The sequence below is a fragment of the Anomaloglossus baeobatrachus genome, chromosome 4 (genome assembly GCF_048569485.1).
Source record: "Anomaloglossus baeobatrachus isolate aAnoBae1 chromosome 4, aAnoBae1.hap1, whole genome shotgun sequence".
In the NCBI taxonomy this organism is placed as follows: domain Eukaryota; kingdom Metazoa; phylum Chordata; class Amphibia; order Anura; family Aromobatidae; genus Anomaloglossus; species Anomaloglossus baeobatrachus.
In genome coordinates this window covers 664,328,609-664,346,601 of record NC_134356.1, presented here as the reverse complement: position 1 = coordinate 664,346,601, position 17,993 = coordinate 664,328,609, and the positions used below count along the sequence as shown (strand labels likewise).

Below are 17,993 nucleotides of genomic sequence, written 5' to 3'. Positions count from 1 at the left end.
AATTCGAGCTGCCGTCTGACAGACCTACTGAGCCGTAGCCTGAAAGCCGAAAAGGCACCGACAGGTCTGATCAAATGTGCTCTGATCCCCAGCGGGGAAGGCACTTGAGTACACTTGTAGGCCTCGGAAATGGCCGACCTAAGCTAACGAACAAGGGTCGGCTTAGATGCAGAGAGACCGCTATGCTGACTAGCAGTCAGTACTAGAGAGAGGTGCACCGCCTAATAACGGCGGTGCGAGACACCTAGATCCGGGGCGCCCGCACCAGATCCAGGATATGCAACGCTTCCTCAAGCGATGAAGAGGAGCCGGACAAAAGGAAGGCAGGAAAATTGCCCCGGATAAGGTGGAAGCAGTAACCACCTTAGGGAAAAAAGTCCGGAGTCGGACGGAGACCACCTTGTCTTGATGCAAAAGACCAAAAAAGGGGGTGACTCAGAGAGAGTGCAGCCAGAACTCCCTGGCAGGAAATTATAGCCACTAGAAAGACTACTTTCTGTGAAAGATGAAACAAAGAAACCTCCCTAAGAAGCGCAAAGGGGGGTTTCCGGGAACCGGGAGGACCGGATTAAGGTCCCAGGGCTCCATAGACCGCCGGAAAGGCGGAATGATGTGAGACGCGCCCTTAAAGGAGAGCACCGGAGCCAGCCGGACGATACGCCGCTGGCACATACCGACAGAACGGAGACCTGTCCCTTAATGAGGGATAGTCCTAGCTGTAGACCGGACTGTGGAAGGGACAGGAGGGTCGGCAAGGCTAAAAAGGTCCAAGGACACCTTGGAGCTCGAGTCATAGCGGAGATGACTTCAGGAAGGATACCAGAAGTCGCCAAGATCCAGGACTCAATAGCTACGCCGTCAATCCGAGAATCCAGAATTCTGACGGAAAAAACGGACCTTCTGAGAAAAGGTCTGGACGGACCGGAAGATGCCATGGCAATCCAACGGACAGAAAGAGCAGGTCAGGATACGAAGCCTGCCTGGGTCAGTCTGTAAGAGAATGACCCGACGGCCCCCTTCCCTGATCTTGTGCAGGGCTCTGGGCAAGAGGTAGAGACGAAGCTGGGATCAAACATGAACCAGTGTGTCTACCGCAAAACCTGAGGATTGTGGACCACGGTTGGACAGCTGAAATAATCTGCCCGCAGTTTTGACATCTAGGATGTGGGCTGCGGATACGGTGGACTAGGAGTCCCTTGTCCAGTGAAGAATGTTGAGGCGCCAAGATTGCCAGGCGGCTGAGTGTCCCGATCTGGAAATTGATGTAGGAAAACGCTGTAACGTTATCCGACTGAACTCGAATGTGCCTAGCCGCCAACAAATGGTGAAGGCTTAGAGAGCTAGAATACAGCTCTGATTTCTAGCCCATTGATCTAGAGGGCTGATTCGGACAGAGTCCAAGCGCCCTGCGCTCCGCGGTGGAGATATAATGCTCCCAAGGCGGAAAGACCAGCACCCTGGTGAGAATCACCTGGGACGGGGCCAGGAAGGAGCGTCCCTGAGACAGAGTGGTCGAAACCACCCCTGAAAACGAGCCCCAGGTCAGTGGCAAAGCCACCACCCCGTGGAAGGAGGGAGTTCGCGTGTACAGCGGACAACATCCAGTCTCAGAGGGCACAGGAGAAACTGGGCAAGGAATCGCTTCCATTGACGCCACCGTCTGACCAGCACCTGTATTTGGTGTCTGATAGAACGACGTCGACCGCCAGCGGAGGGACTACTTATCGACTAAGAGCGGCTTCACAAGAGCCGACAGTCTCGAATTGCGTCCTTGAGAGCCTCTGGTTCGAAGTCAGAGTGGACTTGAACAGAATGACAAGCCACCCGAATAGGTTAGAGTGGCGAGAGTAAGCGAAGTACTCTGCTAAGAGTCTGCACTGGATGAAGGCCTGAGAAGAAGGCCGTCTAGGGCAAACGATCACTGTCAATCCCTAGGGGTGCAGGACCCTAATCACAGCAGCCCCAATGAGAATACTCGAGGGGCCGTGGCCAACCCCAAGGGAAGAGCCACGAATTGGACCACTCTGATGGCAAAACGCAGTCAACGCTGGTGTGAAACTGCGATTGACCGTTGCAGAAAAGCATCTCTGATGCCGAAGGCTGCGAGGGAATCTCCTTGGGTTCTTGATTGATCCGGTGAAAAAAACACACGGAACAAGACAGAGACTCCATGTGAAAACGCCACACCTGACCATGCTTGAAAAGCTAAAGATCCAGGTCGGAAGGCACCGCCCTCTTCGGGGACTAGAAATAGATTTAAACAAAAATCTCAGAACCGTTCCCAGTCGGGATTCGGTACAATTACTCCATTGGCCTGCAAGAAATGCCACGGCCTATGAGAAGGCGGCGGCCTTGGAGCCGGGAGGAGGTAACAGAAAAAATCTGTTTGGCGGGTGGACAGAACTCCATCTTGTAGCCATGGGAGATATAATCCCGCCCCCACTGAACGGAGACGTTTTAGAACCATATGTCGCCAAGTGGAGAGAGCCTGCCACCGACTAGGAGGAGGTTGGCGTGGCTAGATAGCTCGGAGGGAGCTGACTAAGTGGCAGCATCTCCTGCGGTCTTCTGAAGACGCAGCTTCAAGCCAATTGGTTCTATGAACCTAGGCCGAGCTAGAGGACGATCAGATGGAGGAACGGAAACCACCGAAACCTCAACTGATTCCTGCCCTGGACAGGTTCCCTGGTTTGGTTTGTGGCAAGGAAGAACTCTCCCCGCCAAGAGCTTCCTAAATTTCATCCAGTCGGTTCCGAAGAGACTGGTCCCACCAAAGAGGAGCCCAGCAAGGAACCTCTATAGAGGCATCTGCCCTCCATTTCCGAAGCCACAGGAGCCTGCGGACAGCGAGGAAAGTAGCCAAGACCACCGCCGTGCGGTGTCCAGCATGGCAGACCTAGGCAGAGGATGAAAAGACTGAAGTCTGGAAGTTCAGGCAACCGTTTTGGGCATAGGGTCCCTGTGAATGCATCTCCTCTGAGGAGCCATCAGCCACTGACATAACGGTCCGGGCACAGCCACCTGAGGTGAATGAGCCCACTTCTTGACCACTATTGGTGGACAGGGGAAACACAGTCCTCAGAATCACGCTTCATGGGAAGCGACTGTCAGAGCGGACCCTGGGCTGGTCACAGGGACCTGAAAACCGGAGTGGTTAAGGAACACACGTTGTGTTCACCTAGATAAGGTAACTCCGGCGGATTGAGGTCCAGTACAAAATTAATGTACCGTGGGATCCTTATAGAGGTGCCGTCAGCCACTGATACAACTATCCGGGCTGAAAGTCTAGACACCGGAGTGGCCACCCTTGGCGAATGAGTACACTCCTTGACCACCTCTGATGGGAGGGGGAGACAGGCAGCAGAACCCCGTTGTGGGATCTGCAGGACAGGCTGTGGGCTTGGACGCCTGAAAACTGGAGTGGTTAAGGAACACACTCCTCGTCTTGTTAAAGGTATACTGATGCCTTACTGCCAGCGGGGAATACTCCCCTGATACAGGCGGATGGAGGTCCAATACAAGTATAATGGACGCAATCCAATCAGTCGCATCCGCGTCACCTACGGACGGATCAAAGTACCTAAAGTAGCGTCCGTGACATCCTCCTCGTCCAATGAGTCAGCTCGTAATCGGAGCTGCGGGATGGAGAGGACAGGGGACCCTGCATCTCCCTGTCAGGAGGACGGGGTCTGAGAGCTTTGCTGAGCGAGCAGAAAACGCCCTGAGAAGGGGGCTGCATGCTCAGCAGATGCCGGGACAGGCCGACCCCTGGAAAAAAGATTCCCCCAGGGGTCAGCCATCGACCGGAGCAGCTGGAGGGACCCTGAATGAGCCTCCAAGCTGAGGGGCCACAGTGGTTATGAGCTCGGTACAGCCGTACGAGACTACCAGCAGTGGATACTAAAAACAGCCTGCAGCCTCGCTCTGTGAGACATGCTGCAGAGGTGGGGGGCTATGTCTAGAATGTCTAGAATACCCAAGACAGGAGTCAGCCTGGGGAGACTCCAGGCATGGGCACCACATAAGGACCATTACAGTGTGGGTCCGTGCCGGTTCAGGCAATATGAGTTTACATGCAGAACATGTAGTATACAGCCTTGGAGCTTTGCTCCTAGTGTGAGACATGCTGCTGAGGAGGTTCTATAATAAAGAATTAACTCCCTCAGAATGCCGTGATCGTGTATAAAAGTGCACAGCCAGAGGTTGTGAATTATCAGGCCGCTATTGTGAGTGCCCCCTCAGGTTCCAAGCCTGGACCCCCAGCCATATATCCACTCCCTCTGCTGCAGAGCAGCCAGCGCCGATCAGCGTACTAAGAACGCTGAGAAAATGGCGCCAGAGTGAGTGAGGGGGGGGGGGGGGGCGGGGGTTAACCTAGGAGCGGGAATCGGAGGGCTAAGGCATGTACAGGGGAGGGAATCATCTCCTAAAACGGAGTGTCGTCCCCTGTGCAGAGCGGCCGGCGGGCGGCGCTGCAGTGTCCCCTTGCATGAGTAACATGCAGGGGAACAAAACGAAACTAGGCCGCGGCTGAAGCCGGGGCCTAGAGTTATACATGCGGCCGAAAATCAGGCATCATCGGCGCGGTACTCAGTAAAAACTGAGAAACCGGCCGGAAAAACTGTAAAAAGCAGCATTATCAACATAAATCACTGTCCCCTCAATAAATCCACATTGTAGAAAGACCCTTGAACAACGTCTCTATACTTAGCTTTGAGACGCAGTGTCCAATTCCTGGTGGGGTGGGGGTCCAGTGCTCCGTCCAGCAGGGTCCTGCCAAAGGGCTGCGGATGGAGGCCGGTCTCCTGCAAGGCAGTGAGAACCGTGTTGGCTCTGACTTCAAGCCAGAGCCCATAAGGGATGGTGAAGGAGCGCGGCATGAAGGGATTTCTGCCCTGAAGTCAACCTTAACAGCACTGCCGCCAGGGGAGTGTGAAGGGACATGCCGGGGGTCCAGTGGACCCGCTTTTCTTCCAAATCTTTAGAAAAAATGAAAAATCAAAAAAGGATGCATGTGTGTGTGTGTGATCCTCCTGACACAAAGCTTGAAAACTGGCTAGGACTGGCTAGCAGGGGGTGTATATGCTAGGAGGGAGGAGCTACACGTTTTGAGTGTAGTAACTTTGTGTGTCCTCCGGAGGCAGTAGCTATACACCCATGGTCTGGGTCTCCCATAGGAACGATAAAGAAAAGAGAAGCTATCCAGCCCTCCCCTATGTGCAGTTATAAAGTGTTTGGCAGCTCCTGAGTATGAAACATTGCCATTATTAATGTTTGCAATGTGTTCAGCCACACGTTTTTTATTTTGCGAGACGTATATCCAACATAGCGCAATTCACATGTTGCACATTGAATACAATAAATCGCATGATCTGTATCACAATTGATAAAAGATTGTATCGTATGCGTCTTACCAAAAGGAAGTGAAATCACAGTTTTTCTATTTTGGGCATAAGGACATACATTACATCTGGATCCCCCACACCTATAAAAACCTTTCACTTGCAACCAATGTTGTTTTCGGTTTACTGTGGGGAAAATAGGCTGGGGGAAAGCATGTTTCCCATGATCGACCTCGTCTTTCCTCACACGTGCAACCATTTTTTAGTACCTTTCCCAGGATGTCATCCTGATTGACAACAGGCAAATATTTGAAAATTATTGCTTTTATTTGCTGAAAATGAACACTATGTGCTGTAGAGAAAATTAATCTCTGATTTATATCAGAATGACCCCTGGGAAGATGATGGTTATTATAAAGTGCATTCTGTCTAGAACAATTCCGTACGACATTGCATGTGTGATTTAGGGCAGTAGTGCAGTAACCTCTCTCTTTTAATGTTTTTTTTTTATTATTATTAAACTCTCCCGATCAAAGCTAGCATCACTAGAACATAGGCGTCTTGCCCGCATGAATTCTCCATGTGGTATTGCATTAATTGTGTGACGGGGATGATTGCTTGAAGCAAGGAGTAGAGTATTACCTGCGATTTCTTTCCTATAAAGACAAGAATTAACTGATTTTGTAGAAGGATCACCAGTGAGTGTAATATCCAAAAAAGAAACTTGTGGGCCACCATGACTATAGGTAAAACTTAAATTTTAAATCATTTTGGTACAGAAACTCCAAAAAGTGAGGCACGGCCGCCATGTCGCCCGACCAGACAAAGATCAAGTCGTCTACATAGCGGCCGAACCAAACTATGTCAGCGAAAAATGGATTGGTATCAGCAAAGAGAACTAACTCCTCCTACTAAGCCATATATACTATAGCTAAAGTGGGGGAGAATTTCGAGCCCATCGGGGCGCCCTCTACTTGTAAGAACATAGAAGAATCAAACATGAAAAAATTGCTCCTGAGTAGATAATTTGTGACTTCCAAAACATAACTGATAAATTTAGTACATTACATTACTACAGTAATAACAAAGTGTATAGTTGGCAAAGATCACAGAATGTCTTTAAAAATAAATCTATCTTGAAACATAATCAAAATGGGCCTGAGTTTGACAATAGCGCTAGACATGTTTCGTTTTCTTCATCTGATCATGATTCCACTGACTATGGCTCAGATTTTTCATCTGCTGATCAGGGAGCCATACCAAAAAAACGCCTAGCAAAAAACGGAGTGGTAGACGAGGAGGTAGAAGATCCTCTAGGAAACATCAGGAGGAAAAATCCACCCAGAGGTCCGAAGAAGAGATATTAAATCAATGGCCCAGTGTATGCATATTAACCCCTACTATTCTCTCAAATACTCAGATGAACAGTCCCTGCTAAAGGGTTTAATCTTTTTAAACTATTAGAGACGTGAACAAATTTGCGCGTCTCCTTACGCTTAAGAGACATTTCTTTAAAGAGGAAAATGATTCTATGTCTGCGCCTGTAACTAATGTCATTGATGATGATTCTTCTGATTCCATTGTTCAGAAAACAACAGACGAGATTTTACAATCTGCACTGCTCGCCTTGGAAAGCCTGCATAGTGAGGGCAGCTCACAGCCTCCCCTTGTTTGCTTTGATGGTAATTTGCAATACAAAAATAATACATATTATCCTTTGGAGGCTCGTGTTCCATCGCTGGATCTCTTTTGAGTCCTTAGTTGAGAGGGATCTAGTGAGGTTGCATGAGGAATCCTTTACAGATAATCGGTTCAGAAATGTTGATTAAAAATGAATTTAAAGCATTACATGAATTGCAGCACAATAAAAACATTGTTATACGCCAGAGTGACAAGGGAGGCTGTGTGTGACAAGGGAGGCTGTGTGGTTGTGTTGGGAGTGACAAGGGAGGCTGTGTGGTTGTGTTGGGAGTGACAAGGGAGGCTGTGTGGTTGTGTTGGAAGTGACAAGGGAGGCTGTGTGGTTGTGTTGGAAGTGACAAGTGAGGCTGTGTGGTTGTCTTGGACTTCATTCTTTATGCCACACAAGTCATGTCTATTTTGTCGAATTCTAGAACATATGTACGCCTTTCTAATGATCCCTCAGTGAAATACAAAGAGGACTTAAAGCGGTTAGTGGAGGAAGGTATTGCACTAAATTTTTTTTGAGTCTAAATATAAAAGTTTTTTTGCCTGATCATACTGTAACTCCCATTTTTCATGGGTTGCCAAAATTACACAAAGACATCTTTCCTCCTCCACTGCGACCCATAGTTGCAGGGATAGATTCCATGAATGAGAGTATTACCGTATTTTTCGGACCATAAGACGCACTTTTTTTTCCCCCCAAATGTTGGGGGAAAGTGGGGGGGTGCGTCTTCTGGTCTGACTATAGGGCTGCGGCCGGGAATGTGGGTGCTGCGGTGGAGCGGGCCATCGGGGGCACGAGCAGGCTGCAGCAGCGCCGGCCGTGACCACGTGGGCCCGCTCATTACATATGCACACCCATCCTCCCGCCCATCATCTCTCTGCGAAACCGGCGCTGACAGGTGGGCGGGGTGATGGGCGGGGGGGGTGCACGCATAATTAACAACCGGACGTGATCACCCCTGGCAACTACAGCCTGGAGTGATCATGTGCGGCTGTATTCACTGCCCCCCGTGCATCATTATCAGCGCTGGGAGCAGTGAATCAGTGTACTCACCCGTCACCGTGTGTGGAGCCGTCCCCCTGCAGCATCGCGCAATGTCTTCCTGTCTGTGCTGGTCAGCTGATCTGGACACTAGCGGCGCGCACAGCGATGACGTCATCGCTGTACGCGCCGCTAGTGTCCACCAGCTCAGCTGAGCGGCACAGCCACAGACAGGAAGACATTGATTTGCGATGCTGCAGACAACGGTGACGGCTCCACATACGGTGACGGCTCCACACAGTGACGCTGCAGCTGAGACAGAGATCGGTGCTTCAGGGAGTGAGGAAAGGTGAGAATAAACGTTTATTTTTTTTTTTCTGTGCCACAGGCCATATACCAGGATGGGGGTACTTCATGAGCAGGATGGATGGGGGTATATCATGAGTAGGATGGATGGGGGTATATCATGAGTAGGATGGATGGGGGTATATCATGAGCAGGATGGATGGGGCTATATCATGAGCAGGATGGATGGGGGGGTATATCATGAGCAGGATGGATGGGGGGTATATCATGAGCAGGATGGATGGGGGGGTATATCATGAGCAGGATGGATGGGGGGGTATATCATGAGCAGGATGGATGGGGGGTATATAATGAGCAGGATGGATGGGGGGGTATATAATGAGCAGGATGGATGGGGGGGTATATAATGAGCAGGATGGATGGGGGTATATCATGAGCAGGATGGATGGGGGGGTATATCATGAGCAGGATGGATGGGGGGGGTATATCATGAGCAGGATGGATGGGGGGGTATATCATGAGCAGGATGGATGGGGGGTATATCATGAGCAGGATGGATGGGGGGGTATATCATGAGCAGGATGGATGGGGGGGTATATCATGAGCAGGATGGATGGGGGTATATCATGAGCAGGATGGATGGGGGGGTATATCATGAGCAGGATGGATGGGGGTATATCATGAGCAGGATGGATGGGGGTATATCATGAGCAGGATGGATGGGGGGTATATTATGAGCAGGATGGATGGGGGGGGGTATATTATGAGCAGGATGGATGGGGGGGTATATTATGAGCAGGATGGATGGGGGGTATATCATGAGCAGGATGGATGGGGGTATATCATGAGCAGGATGGATGGGGGGTATATTATGAGCAGGATGGATGGGGGGTATATCATGAGCAGGATGGATGGGGGCATATCATGAGCAGGATGGATGGGGGGTATATCATGAGCAGGATGGATGGGGGGGTATATCATGAGCATGATGGATGGGGGGGTATATTATGAGCAGGATGGATGGGGGGGTATATTATGAGCAGGACGGATGGGAGGGTATATTATGAGCAGGATGGGGGTATATGAGCAGGATCATATACAAGGCAGGAGGATCCTTACCAGGATGGGGTACCTTAGTAGAGGATTTGGGGACATTACCCCCATAACAGTGTCAGCAGCAGATCCTCTCCCCATAACAGTGTGTCATGACCATATTTTTTGGTTAAAATTTTATTTTCCTATTTTCCTCCTCTAAACCCAGGGTGCGTCTTATGGTCAGGTGCGTCTTATAGTCCGAAAAATACAGTAATTCATGGCTGGATGGTGTTTTACAGCCATTAACCCATAGAGTCCCTGGCTTTCTAAAGGACACCAGTGCAGTGCTGAAATGCTTTGATAATTTTGTTTGGCAACAGCATTATAGATTTTTGACATTTGATGTGGTGAATTTATACTCCGTTATACCCCACCAACTAGCGGTACTGGCTATTGGTCACCATTTGAGGAAATACGGTAATTACAGTGAGGAATTTATCAGTTATGTTTTGGAAGTCACAAATTATCTACTCAGGAGCAATTTTTTCATGTTTGATTCTTCTATGTTCTTACAAGTAGAGGGCGCCCCGATGGGCTCGAAATTCTCCCCCACTTTAGCTATAGTATATATGGTTTAGTAGGAGGAGTTATTTCTCTTTGCTGATACCAATCCATTTTTCGCTGACATAGTTTGGTTCGGCCGCTATGTAGACGACTTGATCTTTGTCTGGTCGGGCGACATGGCGGCCGTGCCTCACTTTTTGGAGTTTCTGTACCAAAATGATTTAAATTTAAGGTTTACCTATAGTCATGGTGGCCCACAAGTCCCTTTTTTGGATATTACACTCACTGGTGATCCTTGTACAAACTCAGTTAACCCTTTCAGCCCCGGGGCACTTTCCGTTTTTGCGTTTTTGTTTTTTGCTCCCCTTCTTCCGAGAGCCGTAACTTTTTTATTTTTCCGTCAATCTTGCCATATGAGGGCTTGTTTTTTGCGGGACAAGTTGTACTTTTAAATGAAACCATAAGTTTTACCATATGGTGTACTGGAAAGCAGCAACAAAATTCCAAGTGTGGAAAAATTGCAAAAAAAGTGTGATGGCACAATAGTTTTTGGGATCATTTATTCACGGTGTCCACTATATGGTAAAACTGATGTGTGGGTATGATGCTTGAGGTCGGTGCGAGTTTGTAGACACCAAAAATGTATAGGTTTACTTGTATCTAAGGGGTTAAAAAAAATTCACAAGCTTGTCCAATAAAAGTGGCGTACGTTTTGCGCCATTTTCCGAAACCCGTAGAGTTCTCATTTTTTGGGATCTATGGCTCAGTGATGGCTTATTTTTTGCGTCTCGAGCTGATGTTTCTAATGGTAGCATTTTTGCGCAGATGCTATTTTGATTTTGATCGCCTGTTATTGCATTTTGCGTAAAACTTGCGACCAAAAAACGTAATTTTGGCGTTTGGATTTTTTTTGCCATTACGCCGTTTACCAATCAGATTAATTGATTTTATATTTTGATAGATCGGGCATTTCTGAACGCGGCGATACCAAATATGTGTATATTTTATTTTTTATTTTTTTAACCCTTTAATTTTCAATGGGGGGAAAGGGGGGTGATTTGAACTTTTAGGTTTTTTGTTGTTTTTTTTTAATTTTTTAAAACTTTTTTTTTTTTTTACTTTTTTTATTTTATTTTATTTTACAAGTCCCCCTAGGGGGCTATAGCGATCAGCAATCCGATCGCTGATCGCTATCTGCTGATCACAGCTATACCGCTGTAAACAGCAGAAATAGTCACTTTCTTTTTTACTCTGCTCCGTGCCGAGGAAAAAGGAAAGTGAAACTTCTTAGCAGCAGGCGTCATCACATGACCCTGTGCTACGATGGCAACCACCGAACGTCACGTGACGTCCGGAGGGGGCGACGGTAAGTAGAAAACATGGCCGCGCGCATATAGATCTCGCTGCCAGACTTTGGCAGCGAGATCTAAGGGGTTAATGTTCCGGGTGGAATGCGATTCCACTCGGAACATGTAGGCACACATGTCAGCTGTTGAAAACAGCTGATATGTGTGCCGATCCACGCCACCTGCCCGCGGCAGGGGGCGGGGCTTACAGGGACACGATCCATGACGGAAAGATCCGTCCATGGTCGTGAAGGGGTTAAAAAACAAATTTCCAGGAGGTATGAATTATAGAAATGATTTATATATTATATATATATATATATATATATATATATATATATATATATATATATATATATATATATATATATATATATATATATATTGAATAGAAAAAAAAGGGAAGGAGGGGAAAGAGGGAGGGAAGGGAAGAAGGGAGAAAGGAAAAAGAAAAAAAAAAAAGAAAAAAAATCTCCCTTTTTTTTTTTCTCTCTCTCCCTCCCTCCAATGTGTTCAGTCACACAGTTCATTGCAATGAGATTAAATATGACTTGCTCTATGTCGTTGCTGAAATACTATTAATGGTACTTTATATGAGATACTCTATAGTATGGTGTTTCACACAATCCCTTCCCCCTTCTTTTTGTCCAATCCTACTTTTTGTTTTTAGTGTGTGATTTTTAATCATGTGTTACTGATTGTCTCTAACTATATTGTTGATCTTTACCTATAAATGTCTAGAGCTCACTAAAAATGTTAGCCTATGACTAAGGACGCTCTTTTGCGTCGGAAACGGGTCAGGGTCTTCTGAATATGGATGGACTTTTTTAACACTTTTTTAACACTATGTGAAAATAAAGAAAGAAATTATTTTACGTTGGTTGTGCCGATTTATTTTTTCCTCTTATTCAAAATATATAATTAAAGTAATCAACCATCAATTAATGATTACAAGTTATTTGAGCGATGAGGCAAAGAAAAATGCAAAACCTAAATGGTAAAATTACTATTTTTTTTTTTTTTTCCATTCCCACCCCCCACCCCTAAAAAAAAATATAAAATTGTTTAAAAAAATAAAACTAAATGATGGTGTATATGCCCTAAAAAAACAAATCCCATATACAATGGAACCTTGGATTAAGAATAACTTGGTTTGAGAGCGTTTTGCAAGAAAAGCAAAGATTTTTACAAATTTGTAACTTGGTTTAAGAGCAATGATTTGCAATAAGAGCAAATCCTCACCGCGCACACGTCTGGTTCTGTCCATTCACCGCACTCTGATCCGCTCTGGAGGTAACTTTCTGTACTTATATGCTTTCTACTGTACACAGTACAACATTGCACAGTACACTATATAGCATGTCTATCAATTTGCTTTTGTGGATATAGTATTGTACTGTCTTATTGATAACCAGTGCAGCACATTGCTTGTACTGTACCTCTCGCACACCAACAATTCTATTGTAAGCTAATGTGCAGTTTATGTTTTTACTGCACTGTACAGTATTTGTATTAGTGTACTGTAATAATTTTATATGAATACATTTTGTATTACTGTAATTAGTTTGTAGAAATGCAGTAAATATTTTTGGGTTCTGGAACGAATTCTCTGTGTTTCAATTATTTCCTATGGGAAAAGTCGCTTTGATATAAGAGTAACTTGGTTTAAGAGCACACTCCCGAAACCAATCATAATCGTAATCCAAGGTTCCACTGTAGCTATAATAAAAAAAGTTGATTGAATAAAAAAAAACCTTTGCTCACCTTTTTAATCCCCTGTTGTTACCATTGCTCTCGCTCTCTATCTTGCCCAGCAGTGATGATGTCATGTACAGTCACATGATTGCTGCATCCAATCACTGACCGCCAAGGCTAGTGAGTGGCTGCAGTGATCACATGACTGTACGTGACATCATCACTGCAGCAAAGTAAACCCAGAGCAGCGGGGAGTACAGAACCGGTGGGGAATTTAGCAGATTGGTTCTTTTAGCATTGTACCTGCTTTTTTTTTTATTTATTTTTTTTTTTTCATCTTTCTAATCCTGAGAGAATCCTAAAATCTATGCATCGGTGTGACCCCTCTTTTTATATTGGAGTAACGGCAGATGTTTCTCTCCTCCGCAGACCGCCGGCAATGGTGCGCCATCATCGCCCTGGTGGTTATTCTTTTTATTGTACTGATTCTGCTGCTCACATTGCCATCCTGAAAGGACGTCCCCCACCCGAGTGATCGGAGCCTCGCGGTGCGGTGTACATGGAGACTGCAAGTTACACGGGGACGGAAACGTATTTCCCTCTCTGGAAAATGAAGATGGATTGTGCCTTTCTGTAAGATGCCAAACGATTGTCACTCGCCTGCTGATTTATACGGCGCTAATACAATTTTGACAAATTGTTTTTGTCTTGTTGGTTAAATCTGTGACTTGTCCATCAAATTCTTAAAAAAATAAATAAATAAATAAAAAATACTGACAGTGGGGTAACCAGCATTTTGCCAGAGGGGAGAAGCTACAGCCAGTCATGCATTTTCCCTGAAGTGGCCACTTAAGGGGGAAAGGTAGTATTATACAGGGAACCATTCATATTAATGGTCGACCGACTAATATGGCAACAGCACAAGTCCACCATTCTGTACAAAGTGGAGCGGGATCCCGAGCAGGAGATGCCGGGCTTGTGCCCTAGTAGGGTATGTAAGACAATATACTATCTAAACTTTTGACTAGTTGTCCCCCTCAACATGTTATCGTGTTCCTATGGGCATGATAACATAATTTGCAACAGCTATCATCAGCTTTCTGCAAATCGCGCACATACCCGTGACTTTCTTTTCCACAGGTCATTGCGCCTCTGAAGCCGAGTGTACGCTCCCTAGCTTTAGAATCGTACAGCGCGGGTGAAGACCACAATAGCAGCAACTCCTTCCCAAGCAGTGTACAATGACAAGCAAAAGGGTAACAATATTTTGACCCTTTGACTTTCAGGCTCCAACTACAGCTGTGAGCGTGAGACGACCTTCATTTTATAGACAATTATCTTGGCTATCTCATACAGAAATTTCACTTGCAACTAATTAGCATATGATTAGTTATGCAGATTCTTGTCAGGTCACTGCATTGTTACTGTTTTGCTCCTTTTTCTTTCTGTATACTACAAATTACAACCTGTCCTCACATTCCCTAATAGCTCAGTGTGTTATTAGGCTTATTCCCAAGTGAAAAGTCTCTGGGTCGAATTGAGGAGCAGCCATGAGGAAGATTTCACAAGGAAAGAGAAACATCATCATCCGGCTCATCAATAGTGGTCTCTCTGCCAAGAAAATTACCAAACAGCATCATGTGAGGCCATGACAGTAGGAGGAATAAGATATGAAGTCCGTCCATCCATTCAAAAGCCAAGAGGTAACGTCCAGGAAAATATCGGAGTCAACAAGTCGTCTCTTCACATAGTCGATCAATTCTGGTGACACCCGGCAGTGGAGGCGGCTCGTATGCTTCATAATAGTGAGATCATAGACGTCCATGAAAGCACCGAGCGGTGCGCGTTACACAAAGCTGGAATGGTGGCCGAAAAAAGGTGAAGAAGCTTCTACTTCAATATTGTTATAAGAAGCGTCGGCTCGAGTTTGCAAAGAAGGATGAAAAGTTGAAGATTGGAAACAGGTGATTTGGAGCGATGAGATGAAAGTCAATGGACGGCTCTGATGGGGGCAAAGGGTCTGGAAGACACAAGGGAAAAAGAGGCTAACAGATCCAGAAGCTGTAGGAACTGTCATGTTCGGTGGAGGAAGCCTGATGATATGGGGGGTTTCACAGCCAAAGGTGTTGGATACTTGACCAGTAGTGATGGCGGTCTCAATGCTGAGCTCTATGTGAGTATCCTACAACACAAGTTTCTTCATACACTTGAGTACTATGGGTATGAAAAGGACGACATAGTGTTCCAGCAGGACAATGACCCCAAGTATACGGCGAGATTGGAGAAGAAATGGTGCAATGACAATGAAGTAGAGGAGCTGGATTATCCCCACAGTCCCCAGACCTCAACCCAATCCAACACTTGTGGGTGAAGAAATAGCTGTATACATCCCCAAGTGAGGCGACCAGTATACACAGACATTGGGAGCGTATGGAAGACCTGGGATTAGATTTCAGTCTAGATAAGCTGGAATCTGCTCGAGAGCCCAGAAGGATTCAGGCAGATATGAAAACCAAAGGTGGATTTACAAAATACTAACAAAATAATAAAAATAAAAGTTTAATTTTTTTTTTAGGCGCAAAACAGTAACAATGCAGTGGCATGACAAAATGAATCAGAATGAGATAGCCAAGATGATTGTCTATAAAATGAAGGTTGATGATGAGATATGGAGCTTGAAAGTCAATAATTCAAAACATTGTTACCCTTTTGCTTGTTAGTGTTTATGCCCCCAGCCTCTTCATTTTGATACAAGTAAAATATATCTTTGTACCGTGTTAGCCAGTAGAGATAAAAAAAAAAAAAATTTGTCACGAACAGCCGGGGAAGTCCCTCAGAAATCCGCAGCTGTTCACTGATTTGTTACACACGACTACTCTCTAGCGCCCCCCTTGTCTGCAGGCCACTTTTGGTACTGCAGGACAATGCATAAGATGAGGCTGCTGAGCTGATAATGCCAAATATTGGAGGTCTCACAGCAAGGGTAAATGTATATCTCTGATTCCTGCTAATGGAATATTTATATACCTCGGTACCCTTAATGATAGCACTCCAATAATTCTATGCAATAACAATTTTTTTTTTTTATCCCAGCCTCTTCAGTGATTTACAGTTAGGTCCAGAAATATTTGGACAGTGACACAATTTTCGCGAGTTGGGCTCTGCATGCCACCACATTGGATTTGAAATGAAACCTCTACAACAGAATTCAAGTGCAGATTGTAACGTTTAATTTGAAGGTTTGAACAAAAATATCTGATAGAAATTGTAGGAACTGTACACATTTCTTTACAAACACTCCACATTTTAGGAGGTCAAAAGTAATTGGACAAATAAACCAAACCCAAACAAAATATTTGTATTTTCAATATTTTGTTGCGAATCCTTTGGAGGCAATCACTACCTTAAGTCTGGAACCCATGGACATCACCAAACGCTGGGTTTCCTCCTTCTTAATGCTTTGCCAGGCCTTTACAGCCGCAGCCTTCGGGTCTTGCTTGTTTGTGGGTCTTTCCGTCTTAAGTCTGGATTTGAGCAAGTGAAATGCATGCTCAATTGGGTTAAGATCTGGTGATTGACTTGGCCATTGCAGAATGTTCCACTTTTTTGCACTCATGAACTCCTGGGTAGCTTTGGGTGTATGCTTGGGGTCATTGTCCATCTGTACTATGAAGTGCCGTCCGATCAACTTTGCGGCATTTGGCTGAATCTGGGCTGAAAGTATATCCCGGTACACTTCAGAATTCATCCGGCTACTCTTGTATGCTGTTATGTCATCAATAAACACAAGTGACCCAGTGCCATTGAAAGCCATGCATGCCCATGCCATCACGTTGCCTCCACCATGTTTTACAGAGGATGTGGTGTGCCTTGGATCATGTGCCGTTCCCTTTCTTCTCCAAACTTTTTTCTTCCCATCATTCTGGTACAGGTTGATCTTTGTCTCATCTGTCCATAGAATACTTTTCCAGAACTGAGCTGGCTTCATGAGGTGTTTTTCAGCAAATTTAACTCTGGCCTGTCTATTTTTGGAATTGATGAATGGTTTGCATCTAGATGTGAACCCTTTGTATTTACTTTCATGGAGTCTTCTCTTTACTGGTGACTTAGAGACAGATACACCTACTTCACTGAGAGTGTTCTGGACTTCAGTTGATGTTGTGAACGGGTTCTTCTTCACCAAAGAAAGTATGCGGCGATCATCCACCACTGTTGTCATCCGTGGACGCCCAGGCCTTTTTGAGTTCCCAAGCTCACCAGTCAATTCCTTTTTTCTCAGAATGTACCCGACTGTTGATTTTGCTACTCCAAGCATGTCTGCTATCTCTCTGATGGATTTTTTCTTTTTTTTCAGCCTCAGGATGTTCTGCTTCACCTCAATTGAGAGTTCCTTAGACCGCATGTTGTCTGGTCACAGCAACAGCTTCCAAATACAAAACCACACACCTGTAATCAACCCCAGACCTTTTAACTACTTAATTGATTACAGGTTAACGAGTAAGACGCCTTCAGAGTTAATTGCAGCCCTTAGAGTCCCTTGTCCAATTACTTTTGGTCCCTTGAAAAAGAGGAGGCTATGCATTACAGAGCTATGATTCCTAAACCCTTTCTCCGATTTGGATGTGAAAACTCTCTTATTGCAGCTGGGAGTGTGCACTTTCAGCCCATATTATATATATAATTGTATTTCTGAACATGTTTTTGTAAACAGCTAAAATAACAAAACTTGTGTCACTGTCCAAATATTTCTGGACCTAACTGTATATACAGCAGTAGCAGCATCTCCTATGTGATTTATATAATAGGTGAAAAAAGTATTGAACACACCCATTTTTTAAGTAAATATATTTCTAAAGGTGCTATTGACAAATTTCTCACCAGGAGTTGGTAACAACCCATCCAATCCACACAGGCAAAGAAATCAAACCATAGATGTCTAGAAATTGTGATATGTAATATTGAGAAATAACAGAGAAAAAGTATTGAACACTTACTGATATTTAATCTATATATATAATTGCCTTATTCTGACTG

The 17,993-nt window shown here is 45.4% G+C and overlaps 1 protein-coding gene across 1 annotated transcript in view; it reads left to right on the top strand.

The window, feature by feature from the left end:
- Positions 1-13,732, top strand: part of STX10 (syntaxin 10) — a 30,260-nt gene extending 16,528 nt beyond the window's left edge. Inside the window, exon 8 of the mRNA XM_075346635.1 lies at positions 13,389-13,732. Within this exon, the coding sequence (XP_075202750.1) occupies positions 13,389-13,471 (83 nt within the window). The 3' untranslated portion in view covers positions 13,472-13,732. The remainder of the gene's footprint in view (positions 1-13,388) is intronic.
- The last annotated feature ends 4,261 nt before the right edge of the window (positions 13,733-17,993 follow it).